The sequence below is a fragment of the Hermetia illucens genome, chromosome 3 (genome assembly GCF_905115235.1).
Source record: "Hermetia illucens chromosome 3, iHerIll2.2.curated.20191125, whole genome shotgun sequence".
Lineage (NCBI taxonomy): Eukaryota > Metazoa > Arthropoda > Insecta > Diptera > Stratiomyidae > Hermetia > Hermetia illucens.
Window position 1 is genome coordinate 28,584,540 of NC_051851.1, and position 25,604 is coordinate 28,610,143.

The window sequence follows — 25,604 nt, forward strand, 5'->3', positions numbered from 1 at the left end:
CGTCAAGGCGAGCAATTTAAAAAGTGGAAATTTTTTATCAGACCTCATAGGGGTGTGATGAAAGGAGTTCTTCGACGCTGATTCATCTGCAGTATGATTGGTGAAGGGTCATTGTGGTCGTGGTAGACAGCTTCAAGTTCCGTGAGTTTTGTGCTAGTGTTATCTTATCATGTCTTTCGTGTTGTGTTGTACGCAGGCCGATAATTAACTGGTCGAAAGATTTCCCCGCAGGAGCTGTCTCCAGTCAAGCCTTTGGAGGCGACGCGGCTCTTTCCACGAAGCCTGACCGGAGGTTAAGCTGGTATCACGGGAACCCGGATTGCCCTCCGAGGAGGCGAGGAGCCTCTTTGCAGGAAGCTTGACCGGAGGTTAACCTGATATCATGGGAACGCGGATTGCCCTATCATAGCATGTCCTGAAGGGAATATTCCTAGAGATGTGCTTTTGACGCGGCAATTTGCTGTTGCCCCCTTGTGGGAGTTTTTTTGGTGTTTGTGAAATATTGCGGGCAGAGCGATGAGTCGCTATATACAGCTTGGGTACCGTACCCCTAATTGTGGCAGAAGGCATAGATGAGCCTCGCAACCACTGATAAAAATGCTGAGCCTGTTCTCAGTATAAACCAGTGCCGCAATGCTAGTTAAGGCAGGGCTCTGATTGTGGTCTCCAAATAAATCGGTGTTGAAAGAGGACGGTGGGAATATGCCTACATGGCAGGCACTCACGTTAAATTTCCTCAATATTCATTTATGCGGAGCGTGGTGCTGCTGCCTATTTCAGTTTACAAAAACTGTTCCGCTCGAAACGTGTCACCATAGGGTCAAAGCTCTTACTGTACAAGATAATGATCTTGTCAGTCCTCATGTATTCCGCGCAGACTTGGGTTCTTAGCAAGAAGAATTGTGAACTCTTGGCCGCGTTCGAGAGAAGAATCCTCCGAAAAATGTTTGGCCCCCTACATGAGGATGGACGATTCCGTAGCCTACACAATGACGAAATCTAGGAGCGATACCATGACCATCCGGCTGTGGATAAAATCTGGCTCAATAGGTTACGGTGGCCGGGTCACTTAATCCGTATGGATGAGGATGATCCCACACGGAAAGTCTATAAGGGCAATATCTATGGTAGAAACAGAAGACGAGGCAGACCCTGCCTAAGGTGGACCGATGGCGTAGGTCAGGACGCCAGACAGCTTTTAGGGATATCGAATTGGTGGACCTCGGCGCAAAATCGGGATGTCTGGAGTTCCTTATTAAGGCATGCCTAGACCGGATACCCGTTATTGCGCCGTTGATGATGATGATGGTGGTGCTGTTAACTCCTGTGATAGCCGCAACTTTGAGGAAGGTAACAAAATATGTCACTCGATAAAATCTAAAATTTCAAATTGATACAGCCTTAATGCTTCGAAGAGTTCTTTCAAAAGATTAGATTGTACTATATAAAAAATGTGAATAATGTACCAAAGAGACAAAGAGAGACCCAACAATAATCACCCAACAGAATTTAATAAACCTGAATCATGAATAATACCAACTCAATTATCTAAACTGTAAATCCTAATAATGCTCTGCTACCTTAAGTCAACAATACATTTTCTGACAACGAGCACTACCGAATTAATCCTTTCGATCCAAACCTTCCATTCAATTTGGTTGATGAACATCTGTCTAATCCACGTAGCAGTATCATTATTACGATAGAGCCTTATACCCCAGAGACAAAAGGCAGTCGTAACACTTTCTCTAACCGTAGACCAGGTGACACATAAAGTAAACATCTTTAGATAAATTGCTCCCGCGAACAGACAAATTTCTCAGAAAAGCAAAATTCCAATCCACAAATAGAAGTTTCTTCAACACCTCCATACTCCGATGTTATTTTCCCATTTTCGTCGACCCACCTTGGGGAAAGAATATAGATGGGAGTGATGATATACTCGTGCAATATGTATATGGAAAAGGAAGGACGCCTATCGGTGGGCAAAGGATTTCAGATCTAGCATTATGAAGCTTTCCTTATATTTAGGGATTTATGTTCGGCCCAAGAAGGATTGCCGAATAGTTTTTGAAGAAACAGGTATGGGATATAGGTGATGTGGTAACAGAATCGATTGTGAATTATAGACAACTCGAAACAAAAAGGACGCGTGGTTGGCTTTATCTTTAGCACACACACATCCTACAAAAGTATTGTCGAAGATACGTTATTGATGGGCAGCCAATATGTCGATAACAAGTATTTTTCATGATTATTACCTTTCAGAAATATCCGGGGTAGTTAGACCTTACTCATAAACAAGTCGTTAAGCCCCAGTAATTATTCTGTCTTTCTTTCCATTATTTATTCTCCTATATCCGGGTTAATCCAATAAACATTTTCACCTGGAACGAAGCATCTCTTGCCTCCATTCACAACGTAACTCCTTTTTACGATGCCCTTTTGTTGATTCCCGCAGCAGCACATATTTCCATATTCATCAAACACCCTGTACCAATCATTTTTAATGCCCATACAAAGTGAGCTTAGGAAGGTCTTATCGGCATGGGATGGAATTCCCATATTAAGCTACTAGCGAATTTCCATCGCAACTTCGTACCTTTGCAAGGAGCAATCCTTCTTACTTCAGCCACTTTGGAATTACGTACATAGACCGAAAAGTAAACCAAGTGTCTGGGGTATAGGAGGCTACTATGATGGAAATAGATAACGATTTTCGGAGAAAATATATCCGCAATATTGCCAATAGGATGCGCATCCTCATAATATTCCAAAATGGTTGTACATATCAATGAAGAATTGTTTTACATAATTTAGAGTCCTTGATGGGCCTAGGCAATTCGCATTAACTTTGCAGTTCTTTTGAGGCCCTATGAAGCAAGCACTTACAATATCTGTATCTGTATCTTATCAGCATCTCCCTCTTCTTCGTCTCAAATGGAAAGCTTTTCACTTCATAGTTCCTTTATTGTTTCTGAACTTTGTCAAGGATATTTCATAAATACGGCATGTACTCTTCCATATTACAATTCAAAACCATGAACTCAATCTGATTGACCGAAAGCAGTGTTCATTTGCGGACTCCGATATGTTTGAATCAGAATAATTGGGAAAGACTAACAGTCTTCATTGTCAAAGGATTCGTAAGGGACATCTAAGTTTAATAAAAGTCAAGTTCTAGTCATTGGATTTGGAAGGTATGATATTTGTAACTCTGTATAGGAAAATATGCATTCCAACAAAGGCTTTGTTCTTAAATTTCAAAAGAAATAGATTTCGATCGAAAATTCTATATTTTTTGTTGAGGATGCTGGGAGTCCTAATTCACTTGATGACCGACAGGACCACTTAGGAACCAGCTTATATATTCTCTTGTGGTCCAAGGACCCTCTCTTTTTGAGTTAAATACTGAAGTTTCTAAAAAAGTTGACTGACGTTTCGTCCAAGCAGAGGCAACTTATCAGACGCTCCCTCACCTCTACCATGGGAGCAACGGTACCGAAAGTGGTGGCAGGTGGCAATCGCTTCATTTATATATTGTAAAATCGCAGACACGACATAAGTGAGAGTTAAATCCGTCGTATGTTTAGATCCAAACTAGGTCGAAGTGATTTTTTTGTTGAAGATGCGCGATTATAAATAAATGGGGCGATTACCATCTGTCGCCCCTTTCGGTCACGCTGTTCCCAAATCAGAGGTGAGACAACGTCTGATGAGTTGCCTCTGTCTGGACGAAACCGTCAGTGAAATTTTTTTGAAACTTGAATATTTACCTCAAAAAGAGAGAGTCCTTGAACTACAAGAGAGGACGTAAGTTGCTTAGCAAGTGGTCATCAAGTGAATGCAGACTCAGGACTCGCAGCATTTGTCACACCACATGCGTTGAGTTCACCTGACTAACCATTCCAAAGGACTACTAACATGTTATGTCTTATGGTGCAGTAATTTCACTTGAAAAAGACAATTTAGGTTTACTTTAACTTTGATAATAATAGTACGATTTCAAACAAATTATTTTCCATACTATCGTTTATTTTTCTGCAAAGTTTAACAGTTCATCTTCCGACACCAAAAAAACTCAGTTCGCTGGGGGACGCGGTGACGTTTACCTGGAGCGCAGCAACACGTCGCCTAATAATGTACGACCCGGAGGCGTAATTTTCTGGTGGCACAAAAGTTTCGAGCCTCCCCGTCTTCAGACCCAGCAAACTATTCCCTCAGTAGTTGAAATTAACGGTAGCAAACTCCACGCCCATCACAACTTACGGCTACAGGCAAGTAGACGCGAGTCTTAGCTTGGGACGGACTTTTTCGAAACGCTTCATTTTGGCTGACAACAGTTTTCCCATGTTAGGAGTAGACTTCCTCCCTTAAGTGGTCAGGGAAAATTTCAACCTACGCAAATAACACCATACCTATCGTTTTTAGGACGTTGTCGATCTGAATGGATCACTTCTCCAAAATAATAATCGTTGGCGCAACAATCGAAATGGAACAGGGCCTTGAAGTGTGTTAGAGCTCTTACTTCTTACTTCTCGAAGGTGCATCCCTTACCACCCCAGCTGCTCACTATTGCCCGGAGAGACTTCAACGAATTTATTTAGCAGGGCATATGCACAAGTTGCGTTGAACAAGTAGCGTAACACGCCATGATCACAAAGTGAGAATATTCATGATCGTGGTCCTCATTATGTAATTCGCACTAACGGGAACTCAATCGCCAAGATTGGTCTGACCATCGAAGTGGATGGGAGGAAACCAAAAGGCCGACCGAAACAACAGTGGTTTGATAGACTGGTTATTCATTTTATTGATTTGAAGCCGCGCGACCATCAAGTCGTTTACAGAGCAAAACAGCGGAATAGATCAAGGCGAGCCGACTCCACTTCTGAACGGGACAAAAGCTAAAAAAGATGCAGACTTTTCCAAAGCTTTTGGTCATCTTCACACCATCTGGTTTCTAAGCATAATGGCCAATTGCTACCTCGTGGAGATTATAAACGCCTGTATGCTCAGATGATTCCAGACCCCTATCATGTTTTCTCGACGTTATATCTCATCAAGGCCTGCCACCAAATCCCTGTAGCTCCGGAAGATATTCCAAAGATAGCAATTTATCCACTTTTCAGATTCTTCAAGCTCACACGGATGACTTTTGGTCCAGACATTCATTCATTCTGTACTATGACGCTAGGACTTCTGCTTCGTCTACTGCTATGATGTTCTGGTCGCCTCTTCCATCGAGTGTGAGCATTTGGTACATCTTGAAGCGATTTTTCAACAATTCCTTGACAATGACTTAGTTCTTAAAGTTGAAAAATGCAGATTTCTTCCGCAGAAGGATAAATTTCTTTCCCCTTGACGGCGTGCAAGATGACTCAGACAAGGTGCAAGCCATTGCGATTTTTTCGCTGCCTGAGAAGATGAAAGTTCTTGGAAGGTTCTTGGGCATAGTAAACTATTACCGTCGTTTCCCACCCAAACCGGCTCACCACCAGACCCTACTTAATGCTTCACCATCTGGTCCTAAAATCAATGAATCGTGGATGTCCAGAAGCTGCCCAAGCATTGGAAACTACAAACAGCTAGTAGACGCTATACTGGCGTTCCCTTAACAAGAGCCCTAGCCATGTTTCGCGATGTCTCAGCTGGCAGCCATTGGGTTTCTTTGCGAAATAGTTGAATCCTGCTCTATGGTGTTACACCCTCTACGATCATGAATTATTGACTGCGCATCTTAGCATCAAACACTTCTGGTTTCCTTCGAAGGCAAACGGTTTACCGTGTTCACGAACCGTAAGCCTCTAACTATTGCATTAAAAAAGAAGACCCACCAAGCGTTTCTTTTCTAACTTCGACACTTAGTCTTCATTAGTCAGTTTCGGGCTTTCGACATGTATCCGGTAAAGTTTTCTATTCAACTAAGTACAAGTATTGTCCAACGATCATTGATCGGTTTACGCGGTGGCTCTGAGAACATCACAACACAGTCATGCACTGAGACTCTCTGTCGAGAGTGGAACCCGCGCGTTGGCTTTCCCGCCGTAATCCCTGACCAGGGAATGCAATTCGAATCTTCTCTCCTCTCGAGGCTCGGAAAGCTCCTAGGATTTAAATGCCACTATATGAGGGCCCCTACAAGATCCTTGAACGTGGAGAGTAAGCTCACTCAGTCTGTACGCTAATGATCCAAGATGATCTCCTTGAACACGCTGAAGCCTTTCTTCCAGGAGACAGACGGCGCTAGAAGGAAGCTTGAGCGCAGGGTCCATTTTGACGTCCGCCAATTCACTGTGGTCGAGCAGTCTCGCCACGAGTTGCAGGATTTCCCATCTTCGTTCGGATAGAGAAACCCTCGGTGGTGCACGGGAATGTTTTTGCGGGGGTCAGGTAGGTGTAAGGAGAACGCCCATCCATAGACAAAAATGGGTATAGGACGGGTAACCAAGTAAGTAAACTAAAAAATCTACGCTCTAGTTGCTGACGCAAGGGGTATAGTATCGCCTTGAACTTCCCGCATGTGTAATGCCCGAATAGGACTGCGACTGGTTAGGATGAATCTCTCCTGCGGGTTTTGGAATTCAACACGTTAACCGCGGTTTAGCGTAGCTAACTTAGGAAATCTGCAAGGTGAACTATTTCTAAATGCCTACGGGACGTTCATCTCCTGTTTGGTAGGTGGGGAACCCGAAGAGGGAAAGGAATGGAACTTGCTATGGTACAAAAGACTAACGTATAACGTGTACCAGAATCTCGGGCAACTAGTCGACGTAAGATACGAACTACCATTAACATTGGAAAACGGAGAAAATATTGGCGCTGTTTTGGCTGATTAATTAGCCACCGCAGTAAAAACTTCAACAAGCCATAAGGAGGAAAAGACAGACCTTTATCCATTAGTATACTCTCCACTTAGGTTAGACGGATGGAGGACCAAGGATTGATAGTAGTGACAGCTGCACTGGACACGACAGTGAGGAAGTGGCGGATGCTAACGATGAGAGAAATGATGCGGTGCTAGTGAGAGTACCGATCGTGGAAAACCGCTTGTAGGAGATTGGTAATAAATTCAATATTCTCTATGAATTTCCCAGTCGAATCACAGTGTTCACAGCTACATTAAGATAATAATAATAATAGCAGTCCAGTGCTCTCCGCTCGCTACGGCAGTCCAGTGTTCTAACCACTTGAGCCATCTGAAAACATTAAGATAGTGATCAGAAACTTTAGGAACTGATGCGAAAAGAATGTTGGGTGTAAAGTGGCCTAGGTGACAATGTCACGAGTATTAGAAGAACACAGAAGACAGAACTTCTCCTGGAACTTCGGAAGACGCAAAACGAAAGAACGCTTCCTGGTTAATTTTAGAAAAGGAGATATGGCGAACCAATTGGCCAACCAGATAGCAATAGAGTTGAGAGGCTTCGACGAGAGTATGGCGTAGGAAGGGATGTAGGGGTAAATGCTCGAGTCCCAAACGGGAGTTTCGACGCAACAAAAAATTTGCGAAAAGCATACAATGACAAGTAAACCAAATCATCACGCTGTTTGGTCAAACAATTTGTTGGAAGTTGGGAGAGATCATAATCGGATGAGTTGTAACTAGGATCCGAGAGAAAATATTTCCACCCAATCTGTTTTAGATGATTTCGTCCGGACAAGTTAGCAGATTTTGCACTAGCCAAGACGATACATCCGTCTTGTCGACAAATGAGCAAGAGACCTTAAGGGATGAACGGCGTCAGTACGCCTAAAACAACCAAATGAGCATCCGCATGCTTAACATTTGTACCCTCTTTGGAAAGATGGACAAACTCGGAAGACGTGTACTGATATTTGTGCTCTACAAGAAACTCGATGGTGCCCTGCCAAAGCGTCCATTATAAAGATCTTTACGATAAATAAATCTCTATCGATTTGACAAGAACGATAGTTTGCTCACCGGCAAATGGCGGGAAAATTTTGAGTAGACAAATCCTCAGCTTGCAAAAGCCCCGCCGAAATTTGGACCAACTCCACCGGTAAATGAGACTGAAGTCGAGGAAACAATCAAACGCATGAAATCGTGGAAAGCAACCTGATGATATCCCAGTTGAGTTCTGGAAGGTGAAAGGCTAGGACACAGCAATCGGGATATTGAGGAGGACAGAATTCCATCTGACTGACAAGAAAGTACGATCGTTCTAAAAGAAGAAGAAAAAGAAGGAAAGTCCAGCAGAATGTTCAAATTACCCTCTGATCCAGTTGCAGCTCCATACCATGAAGTCTTTTTGAATGCACTGTTATCATCTCTATTCACGACATTGTCAAAGAACACAGCCAAAAAATGCGGAAGTACTGACGCAATACCCACTACGCGGCTGTTTATGGGGGAATTCGATGAGAAGCATCCTTTCTATATTGAATTTCTGGATATAGAGCAGTATTTTACCACGTGCTATGGGTAGGTAAGTAGGTATCAGTGGCCGCTCCGAGGAGTCCAATTAGCGCTTTGGTGCGCCGTTTTGATGCCATAAACTCCTAAGACCGTGACTGTTGTTATGGGAGCAGGGAGGCAGAGTCCAGCCAACTCGGAACTTCATGGCCAACCCGTAGCATTCACGAAAGAAAGCAGCTCCCCCACCCTGGAGCTAGGAATCTCACTGAGGCCCCCAAAGAATGGTTTACCCATTGTCCGTAGCCTGACTCTAGCCAGAGCCGGGCAATCACAGAGAAAGTGCATAAGGGTTTCATTTCCTTCTCCGCAGCTTCGGCAATGCGAGTTGTAGGGTATGCCGAGCCTAGTAGCATGGTCCCCTATGGGCCAGTGCCCCGTGCAGTTGCCGTAATCTTGAATGCATTTGCACGCGTCTGGCACAGGAGCTCTCGTGATCGGGCTATGTTATAAGCGGGCCAAATTCTCCTTGACTTGACACAGCTTGTAAGCCTTTGCCATCTCAGGCCCGCGGCTGCTACGTAGTGCGAGTAGACTCGACCCCCGACAGCTGCCAGCGGAACACCGACTGTATTCGCCGAGGGACTGCCAAGAACAGAGCCTTGCCTGGCCAATCCGCCAACCCGCTCATTCCCCTCTATGTTCCTATGCCCGGGAACCGAGAGAAGAGTGACCTTGAGCGTGCCGCCCAGATGGTTGAGCGCGTTTCTGCACTGCCCCACCAGCTGGGAAGATGTTGTCGTTGAGTACAAGGCCTTGACGGCCGCTTGGCTGTCGGTCAGAATGGCTATGTTACGCTTGGGGCTCGAATCACGCTCCAGCCATCGACAGACTTCCAATATCGTCAGTACTTCCGCCTGGAATACACTGGCGAAACCCGGGAGACCAAACGACTTGGATACACCGTGTATATTCAAGAAAACCCCCACGCCGACTCAATTTTTGATCCGTCCGTAAAGAATACTGTGTCATAGTCTTGCAACACGGCGCCGGTCTTCCACTTTGCCCTGGTTGGAAGGTCCACAGCAAAGTTTCTCGTGAAGTTCAGCTTGCGTGTGACATAGTCCGTGGGGGATGCCCAAATTTCTCGAGGTATTTCTGTCCAGCATTCGGACCCACATAGTCTGACGGCACTGCACGCTGCAACATATTGAACGTGGAGCTCTAGGGCCATAGAAACTCATTTGGTATGATTTGCGGCAACACCTAGTGTCACGGGAACTCATGGTGAGGTAAATTGCTCTGTTGCGATACGAAAACAATGTTCTGTCGCCGAGAAAGAAAGCTGATTTAGAGTAATTTGTTCAAAAATTGGAATGATCGCCTAATACAACTCGATCTTAGAATAAATCCAAATCTTGAATCCAAAAATTTACCACTCGTTCACCCCGTGGCCCTCTGATTATGTGTGTTGGTTGACTATAAAAGACAATGAACGGTGCCTCGTGGTAATGGAGATGAAGACGTTACGTTAGACCAGTGACGCGACACGCCATGTTTACATCCAATATGAAGACATTCACAATCGATATAGCGTTACATGGATCGTGGAGAAATTGCGAAAGAGGTGTCTTCGATGGAGTGGAGATGTGATTCGCACTGGGGAGAAATCACTCGCCAAGATTGATTTGAACATCAAATTTGATGGGAAACGACCAAAAGGCCAGCCGAAACAAAAATGGCTTCATACGTTGGACGGTGATTTGAAAGCGTTGGGGCTTTATCGAGAACAGGCCTTTGAATAAAACCCATCCAAATAAGCCGGCCCGGAATCTGAACGGAACAAAGCCTGAAGAAAAGAAAGACTCGTTCCTCCCCATCGTTAAGTCTAAATATGTGCACAGGAAAACCATGCTTCGTGTCTATAAAACGATTATCAGACCTATGCTCTGCTACGTATGTGAAACTTAGCCATTGACTCAGGCGAAACACGTACTTATACCACCTAGAATATATGGAAGTTTCTAAGATGATAAAATGGACGTCTCCAAGATGATAAAATTGCAGAACCTCGAATAATTGGGCCACATTCAAAGAATGGACGAGACGAAATACCCAAAATGGCATTGAAAGAGAAAATCTTTGGCTCCAAACCATTTGGGAAGCTTGGAAATTGAGGGAAGGATTCAGTCGGTCTGGAGGAGGACTGAAGAAATGCGTTTGGGCAGCCAGAAAGAGGATGCGTAGAATGAAGGTAGAGAGTGCACAGATTTTTCGATGGAGCAAACCTTGCCAAATGTATCTTCGAATGAGGTCTAAAGAGGCTTGGCGGTAGTATATAAACTGCAGAACCTTCTCCTCGTCTTCTCCACATTGACTGCATATAGTGGAGACCGCCAATCTGATTTTCCCCATGTGACTGGAAAAAAACTCTACTAGGGTTTTCACGTGGTTGGTCGAATTACTTCATGTGGGTATGCGTATCCTTTTAACTTAACCCTTCACAGTAGGCCCAATTGCGAATGGCTTAACCCCACATCCTCGGTATTGTTCCATTAATGTGAAGTCAGATAAAATGACGATGATCCTTTATAACCGCCGCAGTATTTGCAATATAAATTGCAATAGTGACTTTAATGCAAATCTTCCACTTAACTATGGACCATTGTAAGCAGAGGGAAAATGTTAGATTTCTATGGTCACTTGAACTTGAAACACTCAGCTCGCAAGGACTTTCAAATTATTCCCAAGCAAATATGCTGCCATACCCTCGTTTAAACAAAGCAATGGATAGGCTCCTTTTCTCTTAATCCGCAAGTACTTTACTCCCGTCCTTGTGGTTCCCTTTTTTGTAATAAGGCTAAGAGCTTTTTGTATTTAGACTGAATTATTATAATAATAGCAATAAAATGATGCTCGTCGTGGAGGTAAAATTTCACTTTTTTCATCATCGTCTTCCCTTCTTCAAGCTGCACACCATCCTGCCATATTGTTTATTACTTCTCCCGTTTGCCACCGACAAACATTCGTTGACTTCCGCGTCATAAAAAAGAAGGAAGAACGCGAATAAGAACAAGTTCAGATTGCGTAGAATCCTTTTTATAAGAATTGGTCTAATTATTTCGGTCGTTTTGAAATTCTCTTGCAGATGACACATACGTAATTAGAAAAGTGAAAAGTGTTCTTGGGTTTCTCCTTCGCTTCCTTTCTGTGTTTTTTTTTCGTGTCTTCATCATTTCACTTGCGAGTTTTTCCTACGTGGAAAAGTTTTTAGCACACGAGAACGACGAAACTTTCCGTGTGCTATCAAATTAAAGTCAGAATAGAATCAAGTTTTTTTCTCTTTTCCGGAGAATGTGATTAGAATGAAGTTGGCTTGATAAAATGTGAAATTAAAAGATATACAGTTTTGAAAGGTAATTTTATTTAAAATGGCTCGTAAGTAGGATTTGCGTTCGGCGATGCAGTCAAGTGCTCAAAATGTTAAATGGCATGGATTGCTGGAAAGTTCCATGAAACTTTGGGAATTATATTGTCACCCCATTTCAAGGAGCGTTGTAGCGTCTTGTAAGTCGTTAAGTACATTGAACTTTCTTGAAGTGCCTTTCAATTTCAAGTTCCAACGTCGGCACGATAACGAAAGGGTATGAAATCACTTGACGGAAGTAAGAAGGCCAGCGGAATGTGTAATCAGCGAGCAAGTGGAAGTGGCAACTTTATTATTACGTAGCTTGCATTCACGATTGCTGTGCCATTGGTCCTGAAAAGCGGTTTCGATCTCCTAATTAAAATTTGAATCAATTTGTTTTTATAGAGGTTCTATTGGAAAAGTACTTCATCCTTACTCCACTCATTGAATATTCATAATAATCCATTATGCGCGGTTGCCTGAATTAAATACCTGGGAATCAGATGTTGCAAAAATAGGTGGAAAATAAACAGACAAACCACTACCAACCCCAGTTATCGTTATTGAAGTGAAGGCACTGTTAGCATAAATAATTGTCAAAACGTCAGGGGGTTTAATCACTTGAAGTTCTAGCTAGTCCTCCATTTAGTGGAAAGCATCCGGTACTATTCATTAAGTGATAATCAGTAAAATCGAGAAAATTATCTTTTAATTAAAAAGACGGAAACTAATACATGATGCGTGCCTACGAATACAGTTGACCATTCAAAAGAAAATAAGTATCAGGCAAGCAAAAGGGGCTTGAACTTCGAAATCTATCAGCAAAAGTTCAAAATCATAGAATCAGAAAAGACTCATTGCTTGAATTTGTACGGTAGAAGAAAAACATTGCACATATTCGGCGTGTTTCAGTTCTTCAATCATCGACACTCACGTCCGTCGAGAAACTGAATTTGCTCTGCCTGTATGTAATCTTCTTGACGCTATAAGTTGAGATGACAGGCAGGAACTTTTGATAAAACAAACTTTTGAGGGTTAAATTTTTTCAAATAAACAAGCCATCATTCTCCCAGAACAATTGGAAACACTACCGATCTATCGGATGGGGTAATTCAGTAGAATAAGTAGGGAGCATTTTCTTGGTCTCTTACCTAAACACACCACTGCAAAACAATGGCAGCTAATCTGTCCAAAGAAAATTGATCGTCATGCTACCTGAAATTGTTCCTCAGCTTAGTTCGGGAACACATTGGTGATTGATCCCCTCAGAAGAAACGAAAGTCGAGGTCCAGGATGGTGAGCATAACTCATCATCCTCGACGCTCATATCAAAATTTAAAAGCGTCAGTAGCCAGGTCATAAAAAACAGATGAATGATGAATGAATGAATAACTTCCACTCAAAAGAATCTTGCCTGCTCGAAACGAGAGTGGATTTGAACAATAAAAAAACAGATTCCTTCAAAAACCAACGGGATTTCATTTGCTGCATATACTCTTTTTAAGGTTTTCATAAAACAAAATTTTATTAAAATCGGTTCATAGTCTGTCTGCCTGTTTGTCACATGCACTTTTCTCAGAAACGGTTACACCAATTGTCACGAAATTGGGTGGAAAGGCTGAAACTGTGAAAACACGCGTATTCAGTGAATTATGTTGTTCCGTGGATTAGAAAAGGATCAATATGTCAAGAACCATTCTCAGAAAGCACTTAACTGAAAATTCTGAAAAAAATCATGGAAGTCCGTGCCTGTACCATCTAGGTACCAAAATATCCCGCGTTCTTCTCTTATAAAGTTAATAATAATATATTTTGCATTATGTAAATTATCTGCGAAGCCACGTTCACTTTATCCTAGATCCACAAAATTTTGCAGTAGTACAGCTTCTGGTTTGAATACTGGAAAGTTTGAAATCCTATTATTATTTGGAAAATTACAGAACGTAAAAGTTACTCCTTTGGCGCCAAATTGTTGCTCCCTGAGAATGTGCCTTGTGGGGGCTTAAGAACACACTTAAAATCTTCCCTGTTTGTTGTAATAAGCGACTAAAAAGGGTAGAAATTTGTGGGCTGGCAATCTGCAAATTACAAAACTTTATTGCTACCGAAACGTCAACAATACCTCGAATAGGGGAGGGACCTCGGCTATCGAACACGGAGTATGATTGGTTTCTGGGATGTACGCACGCTCCTCGACAACGGTATCGAAGCTCTTTAAAATGCTCGATAATTCCAACTAGAGTCGATTTATGACAAGATTCTGCAAGATTCTGTCCAGATTTAGAAGCATTATAATTGTGCAGTTCTGTGCACCAGCGGAGACTTTCGATATAGTGGAGAAGGATGCATTCTACGAGCAATTACATGCAGTTTAGGAGAGAACTTCCTAGAGGTGACATTGTGATTGCGATGGGTGATCTGAATGCCGCGGATATGTGATGTTTCCACCGTCTCGGAACATTGTTCGAACACAGAGCTTGCAATAAAATCAATTAGGGTTCAGCTGACTGATATCGTACGAGAAATCAGCTTGACCACTTTGTGATCAGCAGTTAATTTAGGAGTTGTCTCCAGGATGTTCGGAGCAAGAGAGGCGCTGATATCAGCTTCGAAAGGGATCACCGTCTGATGATCGCTTACTTTCGCTTTCATGTTGCATCTGCCACTTTTCGTAGGGTTGGATAATTGCAACCTACTCCCAAGTTCAACATCACATCGACGGCTTGTATGATTCAGCTGTCGCTCGACAGTGATAGAACAATCTTGATTAGCGGACAGGCGGCAGGTACACTGAGTAACGAGCCTGAGAATATTGATCGGCATTTTTCCTCGCTGGTACTTAGGTCGTCGGCCACGACCCAAACGGCTGGCGCTGTTTTTTCCAGCTGTTGATGTAGCCAGGTAGTGGTTCTTAAGGGTTTTTACAACAACAAACCGAAAGTAAGAAAGGGTTCGTACGGGGCGTTTCGTCCCACTGTCTTCGTCGTCATGAAAGTAATTTTTTTACTGGCCCTAAAGAAAAATTTGGTGTTTTAGTCTACTTCGGTTTTTCGGATACACGTTATCTTGTAGAATTTAGGCACATTTAAAGTGAAATGTCATCTTCAGATAATTTCGCTCGCCAATTTTTAGCACGGAATAAAAGTTGGCAGCTTAATTAGATAGTTTGTTGTAAATCTTGGGCAGTTTAACAGGGATATCCTCCAATGTAATGCCCTAGGACGCAACGTGCACCAAGCCATAGAGAATAAAATGAGGACTATTAGGGTGCTGTTTAATAGATCGAAAGAGGAGGAAAGGAATACCAAGGAGATTCCGAAACAGTGTCTTACAGGCTATTCTAACTGCACTGTCCTCTAGGAGGATGCCGCAGTGGGCATGAAGTGAGATCTGCATCCATTGTAAGGATCTTGATGAAGTGTCATCGAAAGGACACTGAAATGCAAGCTGTAGGAATCTATGAGGGACCCCACTGCGAGTTTACAAAAAGCGTATGTCGGCACCCAAATGGCCACAATACCACTACCTGTGGAGGTAGCACAGAAATTGTTGGCGGCTGGAAAAGTTTGAATAGAATGGGTAGTATGCCATTCAAGATGACTGATCTCGTCAAAAAGGTGCTTTAAATGCCTGTTTTGGCACTGAGCGAGGACATGCACTAGGAACATTGATCGATCGATCGGTGTAGAAGGTGTGAGGAGAAAGGCCATATTACCAGATAGTGGAATAGAAACCTCAAATGCCTGTTGTGCGAAAAAAAGAAGGGACGGTGTAAACGGCATATTACTGGAAGTAGTAAATGCGTGGAATGTAGAAAGAGGCTAACTGCAATGAAAAAATGAGGTCTGTTAAAGTAAATTGCAATAATTTCAAGATCGATCAGGATTTACTTGAGCAGCAGGTATAAAATCCGTCACGATGGCATATGGGCTACAAATTTGACTGGGGAAGCGGCGATTTGGGCGTGCGATCGACAAGTCATACAATGTACTATGAATGAGGCAGCTAGTGGCTTTATTTGGGCGAAAATAGGTGGTGTTTATTTTCATTGCTGTTACGCTCCACCAAGTCTGACACTATCTGAATTTGAAGACACACTTCACAATTTTATTGTCGACACAAGGGGATGAAGTCCAAAGGTGATTGATCGCCGGTGACTGCAACATTTGGGCACTTAAGTGGCGTAGCAGAGAGGCAAATGCAAGGAAGTGCAGTCTGCTAAAACCTTTGGTGCGAAAGGGAGGGTCCAAACCTGCCTGGACAATTCAGACGCCGTTCTTTTCTGCAGATCACATTGCCTACCCTCTTGTTGGAAATCATCCAGAAGTTATTCCCCCAGCAAGAGAGGGGCACTGACAGCTTCTAACGAACTCTAAATATGATGGCGATTCCAGCTGTCACCAGAGAAAAGCCACTAGAGATCTGCGGTAGAAAAGACGATAGTAAAGCCTCGGGCCTGGAAGGAGTCTAGATAAGGCGAAATCCAGACCGGACATGTTCGCTGAGCTGTTAGAGCCGGGCGTAAGTAATAATATAAGTGATATGCCCGCATTCTTTGAGAATGCAACATTACTGGATGTGTAAGATTCTTGCGTTCCATTGCTAGCTTACATTCATCGTCGAACCAGCCGTTTCAACTTTTCTTGGGGCTGGGGCCAAGTATGTTTGTGGCTGTATCAATGATAACTCCCTCCCGTTGCCTTCAATGCTCACCACATATGCTGGGGAAGTTCCAACATCAATGGAGGAAGATCCAGACTACTGGAGTATTTGGTAGGAACCGATCAGCAGATCCTTCATTTGGGTAATGGATCCAATTTCTTCAACATGGTCAGTCGAGAGGTCATCGATATCACAGTAGCATCCCCTGACATTGCGGCTCTGGTCAGAGAGTGAAAAGTATCAAAAGATCACTCTCAGATGGCAGACGCATTGATTTTCTAATGGGCATAGATGCACCTCCACCCAATACATTTTGGAATCCGCGGAAAACAGATTGGGTGACGTATAAAATAGAACCGAGCGCCCGAGTCACGATCCTTCGCTTTCGAAGCTTTCGAAGGAAGCTGTCCGCTCAAGACGCCAAAGAAGAGTAAAACACCACGGTGGAACTCAGATTTAGCAAAAAAGGGGAGAACAACAAGAATGCTCCTCAATCGTGCTCTGAAGTGTGATTCATCCGCTGTCTGGAATCGCTATAATGAGGTACAGAAAACTCTAAAGAAGAGCATAACATCGGTTAAACGACCATCAAGGAGACGCTTTTAAGATGAGACTAACTCACTTGAGGCAACCTCAGAGTTGAACCGAATCCTTGTTAAAAAACGTAGTCAGAAGCTGGGTTATTTACGTTTACAGAAAGGGGCTACACAAAAAGCGATGAAGAAACGGCAAACCATTTGTTTGAGCGCAGTGCTGACTACATTGTCTCCTACAATATATTGTAGTGTACCGTTACGGTCTTGAATGAAGTGCTCTAACACACTTCAAGGCCCTGATCCAATATGGATTGTTGCGCCAACGATTATTATTATTATTATTTGAAGTGCACTTCCCAAGCAGTATCCAAAATTTCATCCCGGCGCTGACAGGTGCATCCAGCCCTCAACCGAGAGGCAGGACTCTGGCATGCAAAGTAATATCATTGGAGCGAGTAAAATGGACATGTAACTCGTTCCATAGATACAAGTCTGCTGGTCCGTATGGCATTATTCCTGCGCTAGTAATAGAGGGAATGGATGCCCAGAGTCTACATATTCGGAATATATATTGTGCATGCCTAGCAGACGCTTATATTTCAATTAACTGGCTTGATATGAAGGTGATATTTATTCGCAAAACAGGGAAACCCACCTACACTCAAGCAAAAAGCTTCCGATCAATCAGTCTAACGTCCTTTTTACTAAAAGAACTAGAAAGACTGGTAGATGGGTTCATAAGGGATACATACATTGCCAAGTGGTCACTTCACCATAGGCACACCTACCAGAAAGAAAAATCCATGGAGGCAGCACTCCATGAACTCACGGCAAAAATTGAATAGGCGATGCCCGAAAAAGAATACTCCTTAGGCCCATGTATATCAAAGGTATCTTCAATTATTCCTTATTCGCGCCAATGTGTGGTACGGCAAGATAGCACGGAATCGATCCACTGTTAATCAATTGGGTTCTTCACATTTTAGAGTGGAGAAAAATCCACATATTTGTCGGCCAGAAGTCTATTGAGGTAGAATGTTTTTGGAGCTGCCCACAGGGAGAGGTTCTGTCTCCCCTGTTATGCCCACTGGTAATGGATACCCTGCTATGGCTCCTGGAGGACAAACAAGTCTTTGCACCAGCATTTGCGGACGATCTAGCCGTAATAATTACCGGCAAGCTTGCAGACACAGTGTGTAATCGCTTGAATGCAACTCTGCTTGAAATCCACAGTTGGTGTCTCCGCAAGGGATTCATGGTGAACGCTAGGAAGACTGGACTAGTTGTGTTCACTAGGAAGGGGGGCAGTTATATGTTACCCACCTTAATGAAACCCATTTTGATGTATGCACGCATCCTCTGGTGGCCGAGACTGAATTTTGCTAACAGCAGGAAGCTGCTAACGCAAATTCAGAGGCTTCGTGGCCTAAGTATTACTGCAGCAATGAGTACTACGCCGACTGTGGCACTTGAAACTATCCTCAAACTACCCCCCATTCACTTGGAGGTGAAACGGAAAGCGGACAATGACGCATGTGGACTCGATACCATGGGAGCGTGGAAACGCGGCTAATTATACGGCCATGTGTCTATCTGGAGATTCATTGACAAATATCAGATAACTCTGATCGTATAGTTTCCAGATTCGTCTTTGAAAAGATATACACTGTCGTAATCACCAAAAGAGAAGAATGGTCGATAAATGGCCATGAGTCTTTTCAGATTACAGACTTAATAATCTTCACCGACGGATCAGTCATGAAAGGCGGATCGGGCCCAGGGATATTCTCGGGTAATCCGATTATGGAACTGAGCCGACCCCTCGAAAAAATGACGACCATATTCCAGGTGGAGATATATGCCATTTTATTGGCAGCAGAAGAATATCTGCGAGAAAAATGGAGGGGTCGCAACATTCCAATCTGTCGGGCAGCATTATCAGTACTAAACAACAACGACATATCAAGCCAGTTGGTGTAGAGTTGTCATCTGGTGCTGGTGAAACTTGGCTGACTGAATGAATTATTCCTGATATCGGTGCTGAGGCACTCAAACATCGCTGGTAATGAGGAAGCTGACAGACTGGCTCACCGAGCGTCCGAATCCACAATGGTGAGGCCAGAACGAGCTTTGGGTATTAGACCATCCACTATCAAGTCTACTCTGAAGGGTGAAATTGCAAGGATTCACGCAGGCGAGTGGAGGCAGGCGAAAATCCATATGAACGAACCTGGGGTCGCCAGAACGTCAGTTTGGTTGCCCTTTAAGAAGTGGGACATGAAAATCCAAGTAGAGCTTTTAGACAGGACACTACTCCTTAAATTACCATATGGAAAAGCTTGAGGGGTGACGCCAGCACGTGGTCAATTTGGTTGAAAGTGGTACCGTCTAAAGAGGCCCATGTATGTTTGTTGACCGCTTTTTGCGTAAACCAGGTATTTCCAACAACCATTTCGTCAGATACTGCTAAATGAATAATCCACACTCCGTTATCATTGGTATCCCTTTGTAAGCTATGAATACGGGCTTCATTCCTACGTGACTGTTGAAATGTCCAAGTATGGTTTTGACATCATACTTGGAACAGGATTCGGGGGTCCGTTCAACTGCCTCGTAGAAAGTATTCTTCTGCGACTCTGCAGCCTCCTCCATAGGGGGGTAAATGTGGATCAGGCTTATATTTCTAAATTTTCCGGAGAAATAACCCCTGGATGGTTTTGAACAAGAAAGAAAAATACATGATCTATGGAAATGAACGGCCTTAATTTATCTATCTAACCAAATAAAGCTCTGACTAAATTCTGTTAGTTCTCGTTTTCCATTTTTTTTGTCAATTTTAGGGAAATCACTCACAACGTAATCTGTTTTTGTTTAAATTCATCTTAACTTTCATAGTATCCATAAGGCTTTATTAGAACTTATCTCCGTGTGCTAACTCAGCGCTAAATATTGCAATCTCCAAAGATTTTAAATTTCAGAAAAGGACAATCCAAGAAAATTTCAACCGGCTCACATCTATGTTTCCATTGTAAGTGATTCTAACTTGTAATTCATATTTATATCTAAATAAGTGTAATAAAGTACTCACCTGTAAAAATATACACGTCTGGCAGTCGGGATCATCGTTCGTACTTGGTTTTGCATAATCCCATGATAAATCTTCATATCTTAATCCGAGTAATAAAGTCTGGAAAATTTTATTATTATTTCCAGGAAATTAAAAAGATACGACCGCGAAGACCAGATGGTATTCATGTCTTCACTGCCTCGGTCTATGCTTGAATGTAATTTTTTTATGAACGCTACTTGCACTTGTACGTTTTGAAGTGCCTAATCCGAGGTCTATTCGAGAGATACCTGTCCATACATATAATGCTCCGCGACCCGAATGTTGTTTCTTTTAATTTGATGAATTACGTCCACGAGCAATTGAAAGAGGTTTTTTGTGAATCTTGTTCCATCTATTAATTAAATGAATTCGTATTTGCATGTTACATAATTTCAGATGGCGGAAATAGTTACGAAATTTCTTTACAGCAAGATGGAAAGAGGCATCCGCAGTAGTGTTAAAGCCTGGGGGAGGAGAGTCCATTAGTAGATTGGTCACAGATCGGATTGCCATGTGACCAACATTCGAAAATTTCGACCATCATGCTGAAATATGTTTTCAGCTATACATTGCGAATTAAGGGCCTAAGGGCTGTCGAGGCTTGAAGGACGTTGTGGAATTGCAGAAGAGCCAAGAGCATCGATGGCAGCTTTTCCACGACGCCACTTGCGAGCAACAATGCATTCAAACATAGACCATGATTACCTGCATAATAGTGGACAAATGCATACTTACACATTCTAAAGGATCTATAATAAAAACCCCTCGTTCATTGATTGCTATAATTACAGAGATGTCCTTGTGATTAACTAAGCTCATAAGACCTCGAACTGGCTGTTCGACTTGACCATGAAAAAATGCAGCCCTGGAAACATTACAAGAAAAGGATACACCACCAGAGAAAATATTAGAACGCTCAGGTCACACCACATGCATATTTTATTAGACTAAAGGATAACAGAATAAATTTCGGTTCGAAATTTACTCCGCAGTGGAGTTAATGTCGTGTTAAGTACACTATTAAATGTAAATTTTCATGTTGTTCCTCACCCATAAAACGGAAGCGCCCAACAGAATTCCAAGTATTTTCGCATCAGTTTCCTCGTTGTTGCGGCCTGCGGTACCCGCTTGAATTGCTCTAAAAGTTTCACTTCGGCCGAGTTTTTCCTGCTGACCGGCAACCAGGACCAACTCGAATTTTTGGCAACATGTTGAGGTAGAAATCTCGACTGGTTCTCTCTGTAAAGCAAAGATTACATTGTGTTGTATTACTCGTTGTGTACACTCTTGCAGACAGTGGATAATGGATAGGATGTTTCCAAGTGGAAACGGTTCCTAGCTTCGGAATTGGAAATGAAGGGAAGGGGTTGACTATCTATGTTTTGATAAACGGTATCGATCTTGAAATAAAACATGGACACTTGATTCAATGCCGTTTGCTACTGTTAGTGTCAACATTTATGAGCGAATAGTCCTCTTTTAGTCTGGAGTTTCCGGTATGTGCAATGCTGTTCCACTTATTTAAACTTGTAATAGCCGATAGAACGCGTAGTAACATCAGGAACGCAGAGATCATCAATGCTCTAAATAGGACAATCAGTTTTTTTCCAGGAAAACTTTTCAGGCACTGTGCCTTAATCAACAGCAACTAGACCAATGCGTTCTATTGCGGTCATCTCAAATGAATTCAACAAATAAACTTCTTCTTCTGTGAATAGGTTTTTGGCTGAGCATAAGGTGTCAAGGAGCCATTACAATAGCAGTGTCACCACTCCTCGGACACCTCGGTCGTGGGGGACCCTGTCGTAGTTTACTCCTACACTATGGGTGTCCAAAAACACATGTAGATGGAAACAAAGGATTGTAACTCTCCAGGTGGTAAGAAGTCACAAACTTCGAATCCTCCCGCGACTTTAAGAAATCATGTCGTGGACGAGGGATGTATTTTGGAAGTCTCATCAGATTCACGTTCCTCTACGGAGAAATCTGTGGAAGACAGGCGTTCCACTTCAGAGGAAAACCTACAACCGGTGTCTACGCACGGTCAGCCAGAAAGGATATTGTTGTACTCCCTTAATAATAGGAATTAGAAACCTGACGACGGCCAGCCTGCCGGTGACACTATTCCATAACTCTTCAAAAAAACGGTGTGGAGGGCTCGCCAGAAGGAAACTTCAGCCGCAAAAGAGAAGAGACTACAGGCTTGCCCGTAAGAACTTTCTCCTCCGCCTCTGCCAGGAAAAGCGGAAGAAAGGGAAGCTGATGATGTGTACGCAATTGGTCTGTTTCCAGTATGTGGAAACAGATCCATACAGCCCTGGCGACAAGGCTGTCAACGGTGCAGGACTGTCCCTATATATTTCTGGTTCAAGAGTCATGGCTTCGTTTTAATAAAATCTGTGGTATTGGGTCAGTAAAGGGGACTAAGATCTTCTTCGATGAGAGATCATCGAAACCCAGGGCCTGCGTTCTGATGGCAAAATTCTTAGAGGCAACTATGCTGAGGCAATTCTATTCCCAGGACCCGGTTCCGGTCAACTTGCAATACCAGGTTAATGGTAAGAAGAGAAACGTCATAGTTGCCCCTGCTTACTTACCTTATGATTCTTTGTGCCCTCCACTGACGAAAGAACTAGGGGATCTGGTAGTATATGGAGGATCAAGTGACCTTAAACTCTTAATAGATTGTGATGCAAAAGCTCAGTATATTTGTTGAAGCAGTAGCAAATGCACTTCTAGAGTAAAGAACCTGTTTCATTTTACCACTTCAGCTGGTCTGATGACGGCGATCATGGGTTCACGACTACATTCATGGGGCTAAGAAGAAGTTAAGTAATTGACCTAGCAATCTGTACTTCAAAGTTGTTAGAGTTGATTAGAGACTGGCGAGTGCTAGATGAAGTCTTACTCTCAGATCACCGTTACTTAGAATTGAGTCCGACAATTGGAGGCGAACAGTCTGTAATACAAAGGCGGAATCCTAGAAAAACGGATTGGACAAAGCTCAATGAACTTCTTGGCGGCAAAGTGGAGTTCCCTAGGAAACTAAGGACTCCTTTAGCGATAGAAGATCAATTAGGAACTCTAAATCGCACACTTTTAGAAGGCTTTGAAGAGGCTTGTCCTATTTCCCGAAACCAACGTGGTAAAACGGTTCCGTGGTAGAATCGAGAACTGCAAAGACTCAGAAAATCATCCAGATGACTTCTAATCGTGCTTGCAAAAGGAAGACTGGCTAAACTTCCGGAACTCACAGTGTGAATATAAGAGGCTCATAAAACGTTCGAAACGAGACTCTTTTAGAGCATACTGTGAGGAGCTGGAAGATGAAAGGGAGACTTCCAGGCTATGCAGAGTCCTTAAGGAGGATGAGTCGGTCAGATTGGACTCTGGAAATACCGAATGGTACTTTCACGAATTCCAGACTTGAGTCTATCTCTGATGACTGTCTTGAAAGTATACCACCCGGGAGAACAGGTCTCAGAATTAGAAGGTAGAGAATCGGCGATTTCTGCAAACCTTTCAACGTGAAGATGTTGCAAGGGAAATTGGGACACTGCGTGAGAGGTTACTACCAATGAAAAGGCGAGAGCTGCAATACTATCATTTGAACACTTCAAAGCACCTGGCGTGGATGCCATCTACCCAGCGATGCTAAAGGAGGGTATAGAGCACTTAGTGCAACTTCTAAGAAATATTTTTTTAGCTCTAAGCTATATGCCTTCATCTTGACAGAAGGTGAAGATAGTCTTCATACCTAAGCCTTGGAAAGATGATAATTCAAATCCAAAGAACTTCAGACAAATCAGCCTCACATAATTTTCGTTGAAATGTCTGGAGAGACTGGTTGAGCGTCACATTCGCGACAAGGCACTAAGGTCGCTTCTGAATGAAAACCAACATGCTTACTTACGTGGAAAGTCCTGTGAGTTTGCTTTCCATTCTTTGGTGGCAAAGATAGGGGGTTACTCAGTATATCATCTGTCCGATCAGCAAGATAGCTTGATAGCTTCTCCCACTGTTGACCGACAGCTGGGTCATACAAGCGGCTAATGTTGATCTTACGGGGCCGTAGCGCCTCAATTCTGCAAGAAGTGAGTAACTCAAAACCCCCTCCAATCCCTTTCGAAGCCGATGTCAGCGCCTCTCTTGTTACGTAGACGTCAGAAACAAAACGACATCGGACTTATGTCTTCTACCACTTGGCTTCCCAGAGTACAAAAGCACATTGCCATTAGTGTGGCAAGAGGGAGAGGAGTACTCTCCAAAGTCCCACTATCTTACTTCGCTTAGGCCCTTTTTTAATTTGGAGAAAGAAGCACTCTAGCGAGGACCCACGCTACCGTTGTCGAATAACGTGCATACGTTTTAGTCCGTTTTCGATAGTCAAAGGTCGCTGCATGTGGTGGTGACAAAAAAGTTTCAAAATTTACAGGTTGCTAGCCCACAAATCTCTATCCCTTTTAGTCGCCTCTTACGACAAGCAGGGAAGGTTTTGAGCGCATTCTTAAGCCCCAACTGGCAAAGCACAGGCGATGAGATAGAGCTCCTCATCGTTGTAATTGCGTTCGACGCTTGCGCTACATTTCCTTACTGAAAGCATCAGTCCATACTCAGAAATTGTAAAGAAGGACGGACTGAACGATATTCGCCAGTAATTGGCACCTACTGGATAAACTACCTCCGACATTGGCCATCGTAAACATTCTACATATTTGCAGGCTAGTCTGTGTTGCTCCGGATCTACTCCAAGAAGCTCATTATCGTTCCTATCATTGGGCCGAAGTATTTCACCGCCGACTGGGGCAAGAGCATGATTTTACCAACCTGAATATTGAGGGCTGTGGAAACTCTCTCCTTGGTCAAGACGACCATGTCGGTTTTTGTCCAGAGCTAGGAAGAATCCATGTTCAGTCATCCATTTGCTAACTCGCCACATAGCCATTCCCAGTGTGCATTGAACTTGGTGGACGTGCGTGTCGACACCAGTGCCGAATCCCCAGTCGTAGGTAATTATTATAATTATATCAGGCATTCCAAAGGTGTGGACTAAGGATGGATCTCTAGGTCACCCCCGACGTGATGTTTATTCTACGCTACCCTTCCTCTGGGTCCAGTAGAGCAAGGTGCAGTTTTTTGAATAGTGCCTCAGTGTGGTATCTGCAAAAGGCAGCCTGGAAAATGAAAGCAATTTTGCACCGTCTTGAGCATATCGTACTACCTTGCAGAATTGAAGGCGTTACTTACATCTAGCGTCACGAGGAGCACCACTAGAAGACAATCGAGACTGTGTCCCTCAACCTCTCCCGTCGCATCAATTGTGGATCGTCCCGCTCTAAAGCCATATTGTTGTGGTGAGCAACCTCCCGCGGTATATACTGTGTCATTCAAGTTGGCTTAATGAGCTCATCGAGCCGTTTCCTCATAGTGTCCGACATATTGAAAGGACGGTACGCTGATGACGCATCGGGATGGCCTATGCCTTTCCTTATCAGTACGAGCGTCGCAATT

The 25,604-nt window shown here is 43.3% G+C and overlaps 1 protein-coding gene across 1 annotated transcript in view; it reads right to left on the minus strand.

Annotated features, from left to right (window-relative positions):
• The window catches only part of LOC119652434 (FERM domain-containing protein 8), a 386,591-nt gene that overhangs the window by 45,135 nt on the left and 315,852 nt on the right, over positions 1-25,604 (minus strand). The window contains exons 7-9 of the mRNA XM_038056575.1: positions 21,144-21,332; positions 20,829-20,958; positions 20,073-20,171 (exon numbers count right to left, since the gene is read on the minus strand). Of these exons, the coding sequence (XP_037912503.1) occupies positions 20,073-20,171; positions 20,829-20,958; positions 21,144-21,332 (418 nt within the window). The remainder of the gene's footprint in view (positions 1-20,072; positions 20,172-20,828; positions 20,959-21,143; positions 21,333-25,604) is intronic.